The sequence below is a fragment of the Dermacentor silvarum genome, chromosome 3 (assembly GCF_013339745.2).
Source record: "Dermacentor silvarum isolate Dsil-2018 chromosome 3, BIME_Dsil_1.4, whole genome shotgun sequence".
NCBI classification, from domain to species: Eukaryota; Metazoa; Arthropoda; class Arachnida; order Ixodida; family Ixodidae; genus Dermacentor; species Dermacentor silvarum.
The window spans coordinates 223735269-223754421 of record NC_051156.1 but is presented as its reverse complement, the minus strand read 5'-3'; the positions used below and the strand labels follow the sequence as shown (position 1 = coordinate 223754421).

The 19153-nt window shown below is 40.7% G+C and overlaps 1 protein-coding gene across 3 annotated transcripts in view; it reads left to right on the top strand.

Moving 5' to 3' along the window:
• LOC119446769 (scoloptoxin SSD14) overlaps window positions 1-16900 on the top strand; it is a 78571-nt gene extending 61671 nt beyond the window's left edge. For all 3 annotated transcript variants that reach the window (XM_037711309.2, XM_037711310.1, XM_037711308.2), the window contains exons 4-11: window positions 236-333; window positions 3936-4128; window positions 6166-6329; window positions 8484-8773; window positions 10114-10301; window positions 11268-11508; window positions 14486-14599; window positions 16486-16900. In XM_037711309.2, the coding sequence (XP_037567237.1) occupies window positions 236-333; window positions 3936-4128; window positions 6166-6329; window positions 8484-8773; window positions 10114-10301; window positions 11268-11508; window positions 14486-14599; window positions 16486-16632 (1435 nt within the window). In that variant the 3' untranslated portion in view covers window positions 16633-16900. The remainder of the gene's footprint in view (window positions 1-235; window positions 334-3935; window positions 4129-6165; window positions 6330-8483; window positions 8774-10113; window positions 10302-11267; window positions 11509-14485; window positions 14600-16485) is intronic.
• The last annotated feature ends 2253 nt before the right edge of the window (window positions 16901-19153 follow it).

Here is a 19153-nt window from a genome sequence, read left to right as displayed (position 1 = left end):
TGAATACATTGTATTGAAATTGAATGGAATACAATTGTTGCATCATTTATATAATTTGAGCTGTTGTGTGTAACCTTGTGCATAGCTTGAAAACCTGCATGCTGCATCTCTTTTCTACTACATAGCTACGTGATTTGTTCAGAGCTGGCTCATTGTGCAGCCTGTGCACTGTATTCTTAATTTTTTCTATTGAATTTCATGTGCATCGCTGATATGTTCTCTCTGGTTCCTGCAGTGCTACTGGAGTTGCCGAAGTCATTGATGGTAGAGAGGCAGCCCCAGCTGCTGCCACGGCGCAAATGTTCATTGGGAACAGTTCACTTCTTTCAACAGGCAAGCAAATATAGCTTTGTGTTTTGCTAAATATATGGCATTTACTGAATAATGCATGGCATTAAAACCAGCATCTGTTGCTAATATTATTTGCCTCTCTCACTTATTTTAGATGAACACTTGAAGTAGCAGTGTTGCTTGCACACTCAATGCAGCTTGGGTAAAATCATGTGGCAGTTTTTTAAATCCTTTTGTTGTTGTTGTTTTTTTTTTCACTACTCGTAGTCGAGGACAGCTTTAAAGCCCACCCAAGCTTTTTCCCAGGCTTTACTAGGAGCCGAGGCCATCCAGCACTCCTCACATAATTAATGGGATTTATTCAACATGTTTCAGTTCAGCCAGCTTTGTGGGATGCTGAAGTCTGTTTCTGCCAATGTAAAATATTTTACTAGAGCATGTGCCAGTGGGATGTCCGGCAACTTGAACTTGCATGGCAATGAGCTTGAACTGTGTGAAACTTTTATGTGAAAGTTGTAGTATATGACTCGTCATCAACAGCAGCGCCTCAATGAGATGTAGCAGATGACACTTCACTTAAATGTTAGAGTATTGCTTCGCTTGTGCCTATTGTGATTACAGGCAACCTGAAAATCGACAACCCAGGTTTTTTACATTTTCTTGCGCTGCGCTAGTAGTGCTGGAAATTCTATGTAGTGTGTGCTCTATGTGGCAGTTTTTTGTGCTGAGATGACGTTTTTTAAACTAGTGAAGGGTGATTTTTTTGTCAGCTTTTTTATTTGGACACTTGGGTTTGAGTGTCAGGCTGAAACACACAAGAAAATTGATTGCTCACGCAGTGCCTTGTTTTCTCTTTCACAGTCCTTGCGTTCGCATTGCTCTTTTCATTATATGAACGAACTCACCTTGCCACTTTATCGCACCACAGGCATCGCTAACCTTTTCTTATGCTTTCGGCAAGGGCTGCTCTTGCCAACTAAACTGCTTTCGGAAACAATTTTAGGTGACTTGGATGGCATTTTCATAGTGTTTTTTTTTTTTTTTTTTTTTTTTCAGTAGAGCATAAGAGGGGCTGAGGGGGCAAAAGCAATTTTTTGTTCAGTATTTTAGATGCTTGATCTCTAGGTCCCTCAAAAGTAGTAACACAAAATCTGAGCCAAATGTATTCATGTAACTGCTGTAAAAATATCAAAATAGGATGCACTATTGCATCACTGACAATTTTTTGAAGCATCAAATTATTGAGTACTAGATTCATTGTACTCCTGCTTTCAGGATAACACGGGCTGCCACCAATATTGTTTTTGAATTCTAAATGCACATTATGTTCCGTTTTTATGATGGTGGTCAGAACATTGTTTTTTTTTATTGACCTTTTGGTTGTTGAGCCCTAAATATTGTTATAAAATCATTTGGTGATGCAGTTACTGAGCACGCAGGACAACTGAGATGTTTTGATGAGACTAATAGTGCAAGTGGTAATTCAGCCATGTATCTATCCTTCAAACATTGTGTCAATAACCCCTTACACCACTGTCACAAACTCATCTTTATCGCAATGTACACTGTACGGGCGCGGACAAAAGCAGCTGAAATGCGGGAGCTGTGGCCAAACTGCATCTCGGTGCCCTCTAGCAGCCTCTAGGGGGAGCAAAACATTTAATCACGCATGTGCACAGGCCGGCGCTCGGAGTGAGCTCACACCTCTCGATGTGTTCCTTCACCAGTGGATTGCAGTTTCGTTCACTGTTTTTGTCACTGAACACTCGTGGCACTGATAAGCATAGTTGTTTCTGTAGTTCACATCTATTACAGACAGTACTGTGATGCAGGCTAGTGTAGCTATGCTATCAGCACAATCACACTGATGAGTGTTCAGCTGCAGAAACTGCAAAAGACTCTATGATCGGCATTCACAGGTGGAATGGTGAGCGCCGGCCACCGCACATCTGTCATCCAATTTCTAGCTGCCCTTGAGGCTGCTAGAAAAAAGCAGAATACAGTTTGCCCAGATCTATGTTCCTATGATTTTTGTCTGTGCGTGTACATGGAAACAGCCCCAGCAAAATTTCAGATTGTACTAATCACTCTGGTGTGTCTTTGTATCTGGCTTGGTCCTAAATAAGTTAATAGTACTTTTCGTCCTATTTCACTGCTTGTTATTTCATTTAGTATTTTAGAATCATTCAACCATCTTATTCTGTGAGGTTTGCTATGCCCCCTTAAAAGGAAAGACAACCGCTCAGACCATAAATCGAGATAACCCTGCAGATGGAGATTGCCTATCGTACTGGGTAAAACGGGGGGTAATGTTTTTCTCATTAAATGTGAATTTATATTTTTAATTCTTCACTAAAAGTTGTGAAAACTACCTTCCGTGCCCCACATGGCAAAAAAATTAAGATGCATTAGAAGTCTACCACGTGACCTTCTATTAGTTGTGGGGTCTCACATGCTCTTGGGACAAAGGAACGACAACACAGTAGTGCAGACAATCAAAAGGGCATTTATTGCACCTTTTATACACTAATACACGCTAGCCGAATTACTACCAATAGAACATTCACATGGGCGCGCGACAAATCAAGGAAGTCTGACTCACCGCGACTGGATAGCGAGCGAATATGTTCGCCCCATGCTATGACACCATCGCCTAGTCGTTCACGTGTACGGTCACGCGAATGGTGGCACGTTCGAACGACCCGTGTTCGTCCATACCGGTGCCCTCCTCCTAGCCACAAGAGACGGTCTCGCGAAGCGTGGATCGGCGCACGCGCGGGACGTCCGCATCGCTCACCGACCCCAACTCGAAGAGGAACCGCGTTCTCCCTTTTGCGCCCGCCTAACCCCCCGCCGTCAGGTGGCGTTAGCAGCGCAGCATTAGCGCCATCTCGTAATACGCTGCAACTCTGTCGTCGTAAAGCTACGTGGCGAAGCCGGATTATGGGAGCCATGCGGGGAAAACATCAGGGGACGCGTGAGAGTCGCGCATCCCAACATAGTGTATGCAGTTCAGTACACTTTTTTCTGTTATAAGTTTTTTCTAAGCGACAATGTGCAGATAGGGCTGTGTTTCTAGTGCGTAAAGTGGCGTTGCCTTTGCCTTAATTTTCCATGAGTTGGCTTGGCTCGTCTATTGAACATAATTGCGAGGACGGGGGCCTAGCTAGCTATGGCGTAAGCGTGTACTTGGGGGAAAAACGCGGTACAAGTATAAGAAAGGTCTGTACAACAATGCAAACTTATTGTACCAGCGTTTTATTTTCAAAATTGTGTAAAAAGGTCAAAATGTAGGGGGTTAACCATAGTTGCACTCACTCCTGTGAAAGCAGAACGATGGGCAGCTTTGACAAATTGTGAGGCGGGCTATTGGCATCGCTATCACTTCCCAGCTTTGCTGGAGGAGGGACTCTTACGTTTTTGGAGGCTGCTCAGATCGAAAAATTCTGCTTACAAAATATCCATGCGCTTTTTGAAGTAACCACTGCAGGTGTAAACACTACCGAGGGTGAGCTTTTCATTGCACCATAAAAAAAAACTAGGTCCTTATAAGTCGTTTGTAAATCCCCTCATTCCTTGTGCCTCACCATGGGTAGTTGTGATTAAGGAAACTATGCCAAACTATGCATTTTCTTGGCATGCAGGTCCCCTGTCTGTTGCTGTCCCAGGCGAGCTGAAGGCGTACTATGTGGCTCATGATAAATATGGCAAGCTTCCCTGGTCCCAGCTGGTTGGGCCAACAATTGAGCTTTGTAGGAATGGTTTCCCAGTAGGCAAGCACCTGGCCAAAAAGCTTCAAGAGAAGCGGGATGGCATCATTGGAGAGCCTGCAATGAAGTAAGCTTACAGTGCCTCTTCAGGAGCAAGCACTAAAGTGATTATTGATTCAGGCTTTACTGATCATGATTAACTTCAGAACACTCTCAGCATGTGTTCAGCTTAGCAAAGAAGACTGCCATTGAAAAGCAAACTTCCCTTGCCAGTTTAGTGTGGCGATGATCAAAAGATTAGAAAATGAACTTCTTGAAAAATGGTACTAGAGCAGTATTTTCTATGGTTTTTTTACTCCAAACCTCCAGGCTTTAGAAACGAGTGCCAGCTCCTAGTAGTCAAACATTAATTGTGAAAGTTTACTGTGTGCCACTTTTTGTGCATGTACGTACATACTGTACTAGTCGAAGCTCAGAAGACAAGCTTTTTTTTTTTCGATAGCAACACGATTACGCCGCTGCTTAAACCAGCAGTGAAGTAGAATACACTTGGTTACAGCAATATTAGCTCTGTGTTTGTCTGGTTGAGCTCAGTGCCACCAGGTGAGTTAGGTGGTCATTCCTGTCAATGATGAAAGTATGAAATTCCTTATGGTATCATAGAGGAGCTTTCTGCTTATAATGTAAGTTTTTATAAACATAATTAGTTTCTTTTTGGTGTAGTTTCATGCCACAGACCAAAAGGAAGGCTGTTTGTGAAAAAGTATAACACACATGCATTTCACATTAAGCTTGGAGACAGACATGCTGAAGCTCATGCTCTTCTCAGGATGCGTACTTTGCATTGAGGACAAATTGTTTCCAAATACACATTTTTATTATCTGTACTAAAGTTATCAAATACATTGGAAACTGGTGAAAATTGATTTAATAACTTATTGCAACTCAACTTCTAATTCCCACCGCTGCTCTCTCTATGCTATGCTATCTGCTACGGCCAGCAAGTTGCAGTTAACTACATTGGTTTTCATTTAACATGAGCCAACCTTTTCCCAATGGCATATTGTTTGTAGTTATCTTGATTGAGCTACTCAATCACTTGAAGTTTTATTGGTTAGCTAATTAAGCTTGATTATGCAATTTTTTTAAGTATATTTGTCTTGTCAGGAGTTGTTAGAAAGGTTGCAGAGTGTGTTCAGAAACAGCTAATGAAGCTGTTTCTATGATTACTTTATGTGGTTTTCTTCCAGGCTCTGAAGAGAGCCCATGAAATATGAAAAATGACTGTGCACTTGCCCGCCTCTACTGCAGCGTTCTGTCATGTTTCCAAAGATAGAAGTTATTATGCCCATATTAAAAAAAAAAAGTTTGCTGTTTCTATTTGCATTCAGCGCTGGCCTGTCACTTAGTATTTCAAATCGTGGCAGATTTCCATTTTCAGGCATAGGCAAATTCTCCACAAATGCAATGCTCTGACCATCTTCTGTGCAACCTGTGCTTGGAAATCTGGATTTGTGAGAGCCACATTCATTAGGAAAATCACGGTTCAATCCACCTTTAAATGGCACTTAGCACAAAAACGACTTGGGACAGCAGAGCACACATGGACAGTGGTGTCCATGTGCTTTCCTGTTGTGCCTGTTGTTTTGCTCTGAAGTTGCCAGACGAGTGAAAGCGAACTAGCCTGACTTTCAATTCTTTTATTTGGTATTTGTATGTCTTCATTTCAACACCCTGCCATGACGATCTATATTCTTCCTGTAAAGATATATCTTAACATGAGTTATGACCATGAGTAAAGACGATTACATGCACATGAGAATCTTAGTTTACTTCTCATGTGTGCTATGGTGTTCATTGCACTGTGCCAAATTTAGGTTCATGGTCATTATGTTGGTACGTATTAGCTGAGAATATGACCATTCCTAATCTTGTATATGTTCCTTGAGGCACTGTAATAATAGCTCTGAGCAGCCAAAGATCTCGCGAATCACATCAGTTATAAAGGAGCTTTAGTTAACATGTTCTCGATAACAATAATGCTGGATAACAAAAACGCTTCTTTCAAATGGGATTCCAAAGACCATAATTCTTCTGCTGTACTGTACTGATAGTTCTGAAGCTCATTGTCAGAGGAGAAACTTTTTGTTTGTTTTTTGTGAAGGGAGGCATTCTTCAACAATAATACAAACGACGTGTTCAAGGAAGGAGAGATTCTTAGGCGGCCATTGTTTGCCGACACACTCCAGCTGATTGCTGACAAAGGAACTGAAGAGTTCTACACTGGGGAGCTTGGAAAAAAGTTTGTCCAAGATTTGCAGCAAATGGGTTAGTCATTACTTTTGTTCAGTGGACACTTTTCTGTTGTAGGCAAAAATGTGGTTTTCCTATGTTGCCTGACTTTCTTTAATCATTTGAAAATATTCGAGCACATGCTATAGAGTTTCTTTTTGGACACTGGTTCACGAGAGAGGGGAACGTAAGTGTTCTTCAAATGATATCTTGCATGTTAAGCATACAACTGGACTGCACCTTCTTGGTCTGTCATAACTTCCTGCTATTGTCATTCACTTAGTGTCACTAAATACTATGATCAGACATCTTAAGTTGTTTCATCCACTGTCATAAATTGCATGATATCATTTGTGTGAATGGAAATATGCACAATATTTTTGTTGGTACTGCTTGTAAAACTACAAAAGTTTTTCAAAATAATAAATGAATGGGTAATAATACGGGTAATAAATAAGCATTGGCAGTAATTTTGTTGGACTCCTCCTGGCAGGTGAAAATATCAGTTCCAGTTAATGCCAGGGAGCGCATGATACAGTGTGTGCTGCCTTCTCCCCCCCCCCCAATTGTGGCACCTTGATAATTGCACTTTGCTACATCTGCATACAGGAGCATCACTTTTTTGGCTGCACAATTTAAAGCATCCATATGTGCTTATCGTGGCGTGAAGCAGTAAGATGGCATTTTTTCTGTATGGATTTTGTGGAAATAACTCTCATTAGTTTAGCAAATCTGAACATGATTTCGGTACCGAGAAGTAATATATACCACCTTTAGATGACCTGTGAATGTCCTTGGATGAAACTACTGAAGAAAGTGATCCTGAGGACACTAGAGAAAACAGCGTTTGTGGTGATCATCCACAATGGGGTGCCGGTTGGAGACACTGTGCAAGAGCCTCAGGAATAAACAAAATATTTCTAGATAACTTGCTTACTATGTGCTTGTTCACACAAGGGCTCTGTGCAGTGTTGAAATGCATTAAATGGCTCCCAACTAGAATGACTGCAAAGGGTTAAGGAATATCTTGACAATCTGCCATCTGCTGATGTCCTATTAACCATGTCATGTTGTTATGTTAACGGTGGCTCTACGGGGCTGTGGCGTTCTGATGCTCAGCGCTTGGTCGCAAGTTTGATTGGTCGCAATGGGGGCAGAATGCAAAATGCTCATGAACTTAGATTTAGGAATACTAGTGTAGCGCAAGCGAGACGAGAATACGGAAGAGAACATTAACACTCAGTAGCACCGTGTCTGTGTTCATGTTCTGCTCTGTGTCCTCGTCTTGATTATTGCACTACACGAGTATTCCAAGATGACTTATCAACAAGCCCGCATTGCGACATTAGATTTAGGTGCACATTAAAGAACTCTGTGAGGTTAAAATTAATTCTGAACCACCCCATGGCATTCCTCAGTCCGCTGTGCAGTTTTGTGATGCTAAACTCCAGGATTTAAATCTTTATTGTCCTGTTAAATAAGGCTGCAAATGACTTGTGTCAAATAACTGAAGAACTTAACAGGTGAAGCCTAAGGGCTGGTCAGAACATTTATATGCAGAAAACCAAAGGAATGCTCAGTAGGCTGTTGAGAGACTAAGTTTTCAATTGGCATTCAGCCTTTTCAAGCAGTGAAGGAGCATATTTATCTAGGCCAAATAGTCATAGGGGGCACGGATCACCTGCAGGGTATCTGCAAAATAAAAATGGGTCGAAGTGCATCTCGCAGGCACTCAAGTCATAAACAGCAACTTACTGGTATCCTTGAAACAATCAACGCATCTACTCTACTCTGCCAGTACAATGCTACTTGTCCAAAATTTGAAGGCTAACAAAGTTGAAGCTAGAATTCGTGCAGTGAGTGATGTAAACGGCAGGCAAAACCTGAGGAAATGGAAAAACAAGCATGGTTTGGAAATCAGTCTGTAGATTATACATTTTATAAGGTTGAGATAGGAATGGGATAAGGAGGTGGATAAGCAGGTCATGTAATTTGCAGGTGATGACCGTTTATCTATAAGAATAGAAGTTGTCAAGGGAAGGAAAATGCAGATTAGGGTGGGAAAGAGATCACTGGAATTTGAGATCCCTAGAAGAGTATTTTGTCCTGTAGAATTATAAATAGGCTGATGATCAGTAAATTTAGTTTTGCCAAAGCCTAGTCGTACATGTCTTGCATCTAATCTTACAGGTGGCCTCATGACAGAAGATGACTTGAAATCTTACCAGGCACATGTGAAACCAGCCACGAAATACACCCTCCTTGGGGAACATGTCATGTACAGCGTACCCCCACCTGGCAGTGGACCAGTTCTTTCTCTTGCTCTGGGTATCCTATCTGGCTATGGCTACAGCGGAAGCAATGCCACAGGCAGTGCGGACGATGCTGCTCTCATGTACCATCGCATTGTAGAGGCCCTGAAATTTGCTTATGCAAAGAGGACATATCTTGGAGATGAAGCTTTCGTCAACACAACAGATGTAAGTTGAGTTCATTGAACACTCCTATTAGTTTCTATATTCTTGGCTAAGGTGTTCTATGTAGTGCTGGTAAATTGAGATGGAAAGATGTCCTAATTGTGCTTTTCTTTGTATATGATGTGCTTGTGGTAATATCTAGCCTCAGTCCAATATCTTCTGTTTTACTTATAGCTAATAAGGAATACAGGTGAAAATGTAGCAGCTGTGCTTCAGTATACTTATGCCAAATTTACCCAGGTTTTACATGTTCAGTATGAGCTCACTACTGAGGAGCTGTGTAGCTAAGATTTTAATGGAATTGGCATATCAGTAACATGTTCTGATATGCTTTCCACAAGTTACTACTTACATTATCTGCGCTAAAATTCAGCTCCAATTGTAAATCTTCTCGGCTATTTCATTTATTATACCTAAGCTAGTATCTAGCTAGGATTCATACCTAGCTAGGACCCTTACATTAAAATGAAAGAACTCAATGAAACTATGAAAAAATAATTTCATTTTTTTATATTTAAATAACTTTCCTTTAGAGCTTGTAATGGATAGCAGGAACCCGCCGCTGTGGCTCAGTCAGCTAAGGCGTTGCACTGCTGAGCACGAGATCATGGGATCGCATCTCGGCCGCGGCGGCCGCATTTCAATGGAGGCGAAATGCAAAAACGCCCGTGTGCTTGCGTTGTAGTGCACGTTAAAGAACCCCAGGTGGTTAAAATTAATCTGGAGCCCTCCACTACGGCGTGCCTCATAATCGGAACTGGTTTTGGCACTGTAAAACCACAGAAAGAATGGATAGCAGGATAATACATTTAAAGAATTGCTGCCCAAACGCTTACTTCTTTACTAGAACTTAGCTTTAAATCTTGCAGTGCACTTATTTTCTTTGTTTGCATGGCATACTCAATGTAAACACATGCTGTCATAACACATGGGGCTGTTTTTTGTTCTGTGCATAATAGCTGAATAAAGTTATAACAGAAGCTTGTCACATTCTTCTTCACTGATCATTTGGTAAGTTTTTGTGGTGCACAATGTTGCTATTCTTGTAACTTGTATTTTATGTGCTCGTTCTGCTAACCTGCATCATGTACGTAATAAAATTCCTGGAAGTAACCATGATCTTTTTTGATAAGAAAATTGCTACTTTGTTTTATATTAAGACAGTATATGTAATAGATTCTTGAAACCAGAGAGTTTAATTGTGCTAATTTTAAGTGAATACCCAAGGGATTATAAATTAACCTGCCAGTAGGTGCAGAAATGTAACCTGATCTAAGTAGGTGCAGAAATTTGTGAACTCACTAAAATCTCTTGGTACCATTGTGGTCTTCCTCTTGTTTTAGATTGTGACGCTGATGTTGTCTCGGGACTATGCCAACTCTCTGAGGTCCAAAATTTCTGACTTTGAGACGCATGAACCCAGCTTTTACGAACCAGCATCCCATGTTAAGGAGGACAAAGGAACGGCACATGTCAATGTGCTGGCACCAAACGGTGATGCTGTCTCAGCCACCAGCACGGTAAACAGATAGTGAGTGCACTGTTTCAACCTCATCTCTTTAATTTAGAACATGTGCAAGTGCACTACATGTCTGTCCTGTTAACCCCACCATTCCATGTCAAGGAATATTGAACCTTATCTCGTTTATTTCATGCCATAGAGTACAATTATAGACAAAACCAATGAAATGATGCTGGAGTAAAAAGTTATCAGAATAGTAATTACTGATTGAACTTTCTACAACTGATATCTCACTCCAGCATATCGGAAACACTACTGTGTGCTTTGTGTTAAGCTTTCTGCACTTAAATTGAGATCGGGCGGTATCAAGCTCAGTGTAGCAAGAATATGCTAGGCTTTGTGGGATTAATCTGCAGAAAAAGTGGGCTTTTGTTATAAATTAGACTAAGAGTTCTAAAAAAAATGGCTTCTCTGAAGCATGGCAGCCATTTGCTTCACAGTAATTCCAAGAATCGTCAATAAGCTTACTCTTGTTGATTCTGCTTGAATACACTAGTTTGTGTATGTGTACCAACTTTATGAATGTGTCACTTTATCTCAAGCATGATTACAAACAAAACTAATATTTTATTATTCTTAAAAACAGTTAAATAATTCTTTTCATGATTTCAGTCATTGTTGAAAACTGACTAGAATTAGCCAATTTCCAGCTGGTAGCACGTCATTCTTGCATGATTCTCAGTCTGAACTGAATTTGAATGTGAATAGAATAATTTCTTGCGACTTAGCAAATTATTCCCTTGTGAAATTTGCTTGCTCACTTGAGTTCTCCGAATTTTACTAGCACAGAACATGTAAAACATGGCAACATTTTGATGCTTGATTCAGTAGAATGTGTTGCTGCAGTTGGCTTAAACTGTAATGAAGCTGGCTGTTATCCTTTTATGCATCCTGTTGCAATTTGCGGGCCCACTTCGCTGTATTATATTATGTATTGCCCTCTATGTCCATTCTAACATTGTACATTTCCTGTAGCTTTGGAGCGATGCTGATTTCCCCATCGACGGGCATAGTTATGAACAGTGGCATGGATGACTTTTCTGTGGAGAATGCTACAAACAGTTTTGGCCTGGAGTGGTCAGAAGCCAATCTCATTGCTCCTGGCAAGCGGCCACTGTCTTCAATGTGCCCCACTGTTCTAACAGAGCCCTCTGGCGCTGTGCACACTGTCATTGGTGGGGCTGGTGGCTCTCGTATCACCAGTGGCACAGCTCAGGTGTGTTGGCCCTTGCCATTACTTGCTCCAGATTGATTGTCGGCATTCTGCTGCTTAGCTTAAGGTTGTGGCTTCTATTTGTGGGCTGCATTCGCTTATTCGGAAACAGCAAGAAAGTAAGTGTTCATGTATACTTAATTGTAGGAATACCTAAAAAAGAAAACTCTACTGGACAAAATTCGCAACTTTCTGCTATATCTTTTACAATTCAGGTTTCTGTTTGGGACATAGGCTATGTAGGGGTGAAATATGCTACTTTCTTCTTTGATTGCCAGATTTGTGGGAGCATAGCAGCAGCACACTAAACTATGCTACAGTTGTGGATTACTCTTTTGATGCTATTCAGAAAAATTCAGCAGGATCTGCTCTGCATATGCACTACACTATCTCAAATACTAAACATAAAGCTCTGCAGTACGAGTGTCTCATAAGGCTTTTTATTTTTTGATTGGGAGTGGCGTTTGCACATTGTATAGATATTGGTGTTGCACTAAGTCATTTGCCCTGCTTAAATAATATTAAGTGATGCTGCTGGCTGTATAAGTGGCATGCTGAAGTGAACACCCACCAAGTCTTGTCCATTTCTGCAGAATGTGAGGCACTCGCCAGTGCTTGTTTCTCCCTGGTCGAACAGCTATTGAGTGGTAGATTGAGTTCCACGATTTCCTGCCATGTACAGTGCAGCAAGAAATGAGTGAACAGGGAAAGACAAGGATGAGAAAACACTGTGTTCATATTTCAAGTTTTGTTATTTCTTATCTCCTTCTTTCACTCATTGTTCTTACTGCACTTCATGTATCTGCTTTGAAGATGAACATCCTCTCAACTGTTAGTCTAACTTGCAGTACTGATGCGTCCCACTTGCTGGCATGCACAACCTTCATATTTCTCAGGTTTAATTGACTTATTTGTAAGCTTTTTTTTTCCTTTTAATCACAGAAGCACCCACGTTGAGGCACAGTGGCTATATGGCATTCTGTTGCTTAGCATGAGGTTGCAGTTTTGATTCTCGGCTGCAGCGGCCACACACACCAGTGGAGGCATAATGTAAAGATTGTGCACTGTGCTTTGGGTAGATGTTAAAGAACACAGGTGGGGATCCAAATTGACTTGGAACTCTCTACTGCTGGCCTCTTATAGCCCACATGTTACTTGGGGCCATTAAATCTTATCAATACAATGGTGAGAGGCACAAGAGTATCAGCAGCTTTAAGAATTTCCTTTTTTCCATGCACCTTAAATTGAACATAATTATTGCAAGGAACTGAAAGCTGCAAAATAAGATTTCCCACACTAGTCTACATTATGGCATGCTTTTTCGATGACAGTATGAACAAATTAAACTAGAACCAGCAGACATCAGCCCAAGAAATTATTGCATATAAATAACCCCTTAGGGAAACAAAAGTAATTTTGTGATGTTGTAAATCGTGGTTCCTTTGTTACCTTAGGTAACTTCTGAACATTTCCAATTAAAACCTTGTTTCTCTAATGCAGTGTTATTCTCAGCCAGTCATCGTCATGACCTGTGCTGTCACAGAAAGCTGATTAAAAAATTAAAGGCTATGTTGCCTTTCCAACCTTATGTAGCTTCTGTGGCCCGCTAAAACTTTCAATTGAACAAGTGACCCATTAGTTGTCCTAGAAATGGTCCTGCTTAGCTATTATTTCTTAGTGCATGCCTCATAAAATCTGATGTCGAGTATTTTCGCTAACTGGAATTCATTTAGCACATTCATAATAAACCTACGTTGCACCATTTGTGGTCTATGCTGCTGAAATTTGGCTTTAACTACCATAGTAGTTAACTGTAGAGTGCAAATTATACTACTTTGATGTAAGCTGGCATAAGTACCCCAAGTGTAAACTGTACACATTACAATTTGCCCAATCATAGTTTGGATAAATGTTCTAGAAGTGACACTGAACTTCTTGATGTCACATTGAAACTTAGTCATAAGACAAAATAGTATGTACGGTATCACAAAACAGTAAAGGCTATGGTGACTGGATGGATTGAGCCAATTTCCAGGCAGCAGTGCTGTACTCATTGGCTCATTGGCATTAGCCAGCAGCAATATTTTAAAAGGTGAGGAGGAATGTCATGCTCACACAGCGAAGTTACACGATACACAGCTTTCACAGCATTTTTCTTGAGTGCTCGACTTGGTTAAGTGATCTGTTAAGGCAATATCAGCATTAGAATAAATTAGCGAGCAGCGACTAGTGTCACTGTACGTTTTTATGTATTGCACTTTACTCATTCGTCTCATTTTCCCACAAGTGTCTTAAATGGATCAAATGTTATTCTTTGCTGGCTTGAAGGTGATCTTGTGAATCACCTTAGATAGCTTAATTCTTAGGTAGCATTATCTCCAGCTTTTATGAGCAGGCAAAAGGACAATGCCCACATTTGTACGTATAAGTGCCTATAAGTGCTCAAGCAGGGACATAATGCTTTGGGCATATGACACTGCTGAGGTGATACCGCACAGAATTTCGTGCGTGTGTGCGTGCGTGTGTGTGTGTGTATTGCAGCATTGCGAAACGAGAATGTGGTCTTCAGTTAGTGGCACATGCTTCTTATTTCTAATCTGTACACATCTAACAAACATCTTGTTTTTGCTTTCAAGCATCCCAAATTGTTATATTGAGCTGGTATGCATTTGAAATTTGTCATTTTCATGAACACTGTATTATGCTCTGGATCTAATTCCTACAAGGCTGAATTTTTATACACATATATTTGTTAAAATGTGTTATGGCATGCTGGCTGGGTATATTTCTTTCCTCAACTTAGTACCCTTTTCCACAGACCAGCACAAAGTCCATAGCCTTTGTGTATGGTCTTCACATGTTCTCCTCAGATTATTGCCATTAGCACCCATTACATGCATGATGACAGATTCAAAGCATAACTTGTAGCTTGATAAGAGTGTTGTTCTACTACTATAAAATGCTTGATTTAATTCTACAGATTTTGTTCAAGACACTTTATCTTGATGAAACAATCAAACAGGCCATTGATGACCTTCGTATTCATCACCAGCTTTACCCCAACCACATTTTCTATGAGAAGTCCTTCCCACCGGTATGTATACCTGTAATTCATACTTTAACAGAGCTAGCCTTGGTACTATTGAAAAACATATTTTTATTGCAATGACAGTTACTGTGCCAATATACACACTTCATACCATTGCACACTGGAGTGCCTTTGTGTTGAGCAATTATATAACAGTAACTGCCAGTAACCATGAAGTATAAAAGAAACGGTTGCTTCTCTCTAACCCTTAGGCATGAACCTTGCTACACATGAAATGCCCAGGCATGTCTTATATTTTCCACATTTTGCTGTAAATGCTGACTTCTATCAGCAAATTAAGCACACATGTTTTGAGCTAGACCTGGTTTCTCTTTCATCTGCACAATTGTCTAAGTGTTATAAAGCTTTACCAGCTATTACTAACAATGTGTTAGCCTTGCAAAAAATTTTACGTTTGCGAGATCCATTTGCGATGTCACCACGAAGTGCTTCAAAACTGCACTAACCTTGTTCTCATATGCCGGCACACCAGTGGTGCATACTTAGTCATATTTACATTATGTACCTTAAAACACCGGTGTCTAGGAGCTTAACATAAGTGCAGCACCTCAACTACAGTAAACCCTCCTTATAATCAAGTCATCAGTACTAGGAACAGGTTTATTATAAACTTGTGTTCCATTAAAAGCGCAATGGCTCTAAAGCAGTCATGATAATGCAGGAAATGTAATCTAACAGCTGGGGGTCCTGTAAAATGTAGTATATAAGAAACAATGCTGCTTGATTGTGTCAACCTGATAGCTTACAATTTTGGTGCAAAGGTCGATGCAAGCAACCTCTGATGAGCATTTCGTCCACGTGCCAGTAGCTGGTCATCTAAAGTTCTTGCACCTCTCACAAGGCCCTCTTTGGCAACACTGCATGCTACTCTTTTTTGAGGCAAGCGAATAATACTGTGTTGAAGTCAGGAGTATTTCATAAGACTTTTTGTCCATCACAATGTCTTATCTTCGCATTCTGGCATTCTTTTACTTCTAATAAGGGATATGAGGCAGTGGGTGCAGCATGCCCATGTTGAAGTAATAAAGGAAAAGTCTTGCTGACGCGAATGAGCAGCTGCCTTGTTTGGTTGTTGTGTGTTACTCATATTCCTTAAGAGCTGCCACCACACAGCAAAGTTGAATTCTCCACGCTCATTGCTCTTCTTTGTATCAGTGTAGATGCAGAGGGTCATGATCTGTTTTGCTTGAGCGGTCCCGTGCAGATGTTCGGCTTTGCACTTCAGTATAATGGCAAAAAGATTTACATTAAAGGTGCTTAAGAACAACACTAAATCAGTTTATACCGTTGAGGTATTGTTTCAGAGCTCTTATTTTTATTTGTCAGGCAGGAGGTCATTTCACAACAGAACCTCAAGACGGGTACATCAGTGGGCTGTGATGCACATTTAGTGTAATTTGGACTGCTTTTGCACAGGCACGGTTCTTGAAACTTGCTGTGATGTATCTTTGGTTCTTTTTGAATGCAATGTAGTCCTTCTTTACCAGTAAACAATTGATTAGATTGGTGTATAGGCTGTCAAAATCCACAGTGGTGTGACCTGATGCAGAAAGCTAAGGGCAGCATTGCCAACCGTATTTCATTTTCACCTCATCTCTGGCCCTACCAAACCTCCTCTCGTAGTAAGAGTGGTCATGAGGAACAAAGTGACAGCTTGATAAAAATTTGTTTTATTGAGAGCGTTTGGGCTCTCAATGGCCTAGAAATTGCTGTTTGTCTGGAATTTGAAGCCTTTATGAAAAAAAGCAATAATCTGACTGGGACATCTAAAATAATTGGCTCTAGACACACACATTCATACACCATGATTTGCTTGACACATTCATTGCAATTCTGCCCTATTAGTCTAATCACTTGACATTCTGTTGCAGATCATCCTGGACAAACTGCAAGAATTTGGACACAAGGTCAGGCCAGAAGTGGAGGAGTCGTCATTCCAGGGCATTACACGATCGAAGGATGGTGGCGTCCTTGCCAATGTAGACTTTAGAAAAGGCGGCAGTATAGCTGGTTACTGATTTGCGTGAAGCCCACCATATGGCCAGTGGCACAGCAGGGAGATCAAGGAGTTCGTCCAGCTCCTACACACCTATAGGTTGTACTGTTTTCTTCAGCGAACCATTCCTGAATTTCATATTCAGTGCTGCACTCACTACCATCTTTTTTAAACACCTTTAAAAGGCACATGGCAGCTGAGCCTCGCGGTTTTATGTGTATTTAAGATTGTTTTTGCCTTTTGAATGTATACTATGAAAGAAGAAAGTAAATTATTTTTTCAGCCACTCAGTGGTGTTTCGTTTAGCTTCTTTTGTCAAAGAAGTGTTTTAAATCTGGCCTCACAGCACGTCTCTTGTGGTGATTCTGATCTGCAGACACATTACTGTAAACTGCTGAGGAATTGACATGCTGATACCTGACTAGGATGTGCCCCAACTCCCTCAGAAGTTCATCATTTGACATTTTCATGCTTTAAGAGAGGCAAAACGAGCACAAGGGTTACCAGAAAAAGTTTATGCAGAAATGAAGACTGGCAGCAGAAAACAAGGTTTTGTTGAAGAGGCCTTTTACAACTAGCATATTACATGGATTGTATGCACATTTTTGAGACAAATGTTATTAAAACGTGTGCAGTTTGGTTGCTTATCAAACAAGACTCTGCTAACGAATCCTCGGAAACGTTTTGCAGCACAAGAGCAACATGAACACAAAAGAACGTACACATGGGACAACAGACGAGCACAAACTACCAACAAAGGTTATTTACCAACAAACAAATCCTGTCGGCACTGACCATATTGCATTGTCGTATTGCGCTGATGTGAAAATGGACAAACTATTTTACAGCAGGTTGATTAACCCTGTGTATCCCAGCATGTAATATTGAAAAGAATTTCTGCTTTTCAGTTTTCTTGAGTATTTCCTAAATTAAATAAAAAAAGCTTCAGGTTATCTGGTTTACTTTGTTTTCATTAAACATAATCTCGTACATATTTTTGCACATCAGGAACCTCAAATTCATGTCTTCCGTAGGGGATAGAAAGAGAAACTCTATACTGAAAACTGGAGCGCAATGAGGCACTCTGCACTTTATTTAAACTGGTTCATCATGTGCATGTTGGTAACTTACAGCTGGGCCATTGTCCTGGGGCAGTTTGACAGACTTGAGCTATGCCACTGTAAACAAAAGAATTTGGTATCTCTGATGCTTTATTTGATACCACAGTGAATACTCGACTTTCTCCAAATTGTTTTGATAGCTGGTTATGCCTTTCAGTAGCCTGACAGCCACAATCAGGTCATGTTCCACAAGCTCTGTTTTCATCTTGGACCCTTCTACAGTTCAGCACTGGTGTAAGTTGTAGTTGTATTCCAATTGAGAAATGGAGTTTGGCACACCATCTAGTTAAAGTGTAGATCTTTCTGGTGGCAACATATATGAACGTTGCTTTATTCAGTGGGCATCGGAAAGCTGCTACTGCGATATCACCTCAAAATGCAGCATAAAGGCGCCCTTGGACATTTCTGTCTGATCGCTATCATTATTTTTCGATGCTACCCGAAGCAGGCTGCAAGCGATTCTGAACATTTGTGCACGCACGCATATGCACACGCGAAATCAAATTGCATAATCGAATAAAAAAAGTTTTAACAATGAAGCTTTTAACTAATTGCGTTATAGCACATATGGCAATTTACTAATTGTAGCTTGCGACATTGCAAGGCAAGCGAATTCTGGGAATGATGTTTAAGTTTCGAGATGTTCATTTCCAAAGTTTGGAACTAATTACATTGGCGTTCCACTAATTTTTATGCTTCAGTGTATAGAACAGCATTGGTAAGTGGAACAGAGCATTTTTACTGCAATTTGCCAGCGCGTATCTCGAAACTGGTGTCATCTCAGAATTAGTTTCAAGTGGATATTCCATGAAATCTCACTGGCTACAATTCCTGAATATAAATCATAATCAGCCTTTATTCATGTCCACTGCAGGACGAAGGCCTTTCTCTGCGATCTCCAATTACCCCTGTCTTGCGTTAGCCGATTCCAACTTGCGCCTGCATATTTCTTAACTTGATCACCCCACCTAGTTTTCTGCCGTCCTTGACTGCGCTTCCCTTCTCTTGGTATCCATTCTGTAACTCTATTGGTCCACCGGTTATCCATCCTACGCATCACATCGCCTGCCCAGCTCCATTTTTTACTCTTTATGTCAACCAGAATATCAGTTACCCCTGTTTTCTCTCTGATCTACACCGCTCTCTTTCTGTCTCTTAACGTTAGGCCTAAAATTTTTTGTTCCATCACTCTTTCTGCGCTCCTTAACTTGTTCTCGAACTTCTTTGTTAACCTCCAAGTTTCTGCCCCATATGTTAGCACCGGTAGAATGCAATGATTGTACACTTTTCAACGACAGTGGTAAGCTCCCAGTCAGGATTTGGCAATGCCTGCCATAAGCACTCTAACCAATTTTTATTCGATCTTCTGTGAATTACCTTCTCATTATCAGGGTCCCCTGCAAGTAACTGACCTAGATAAAC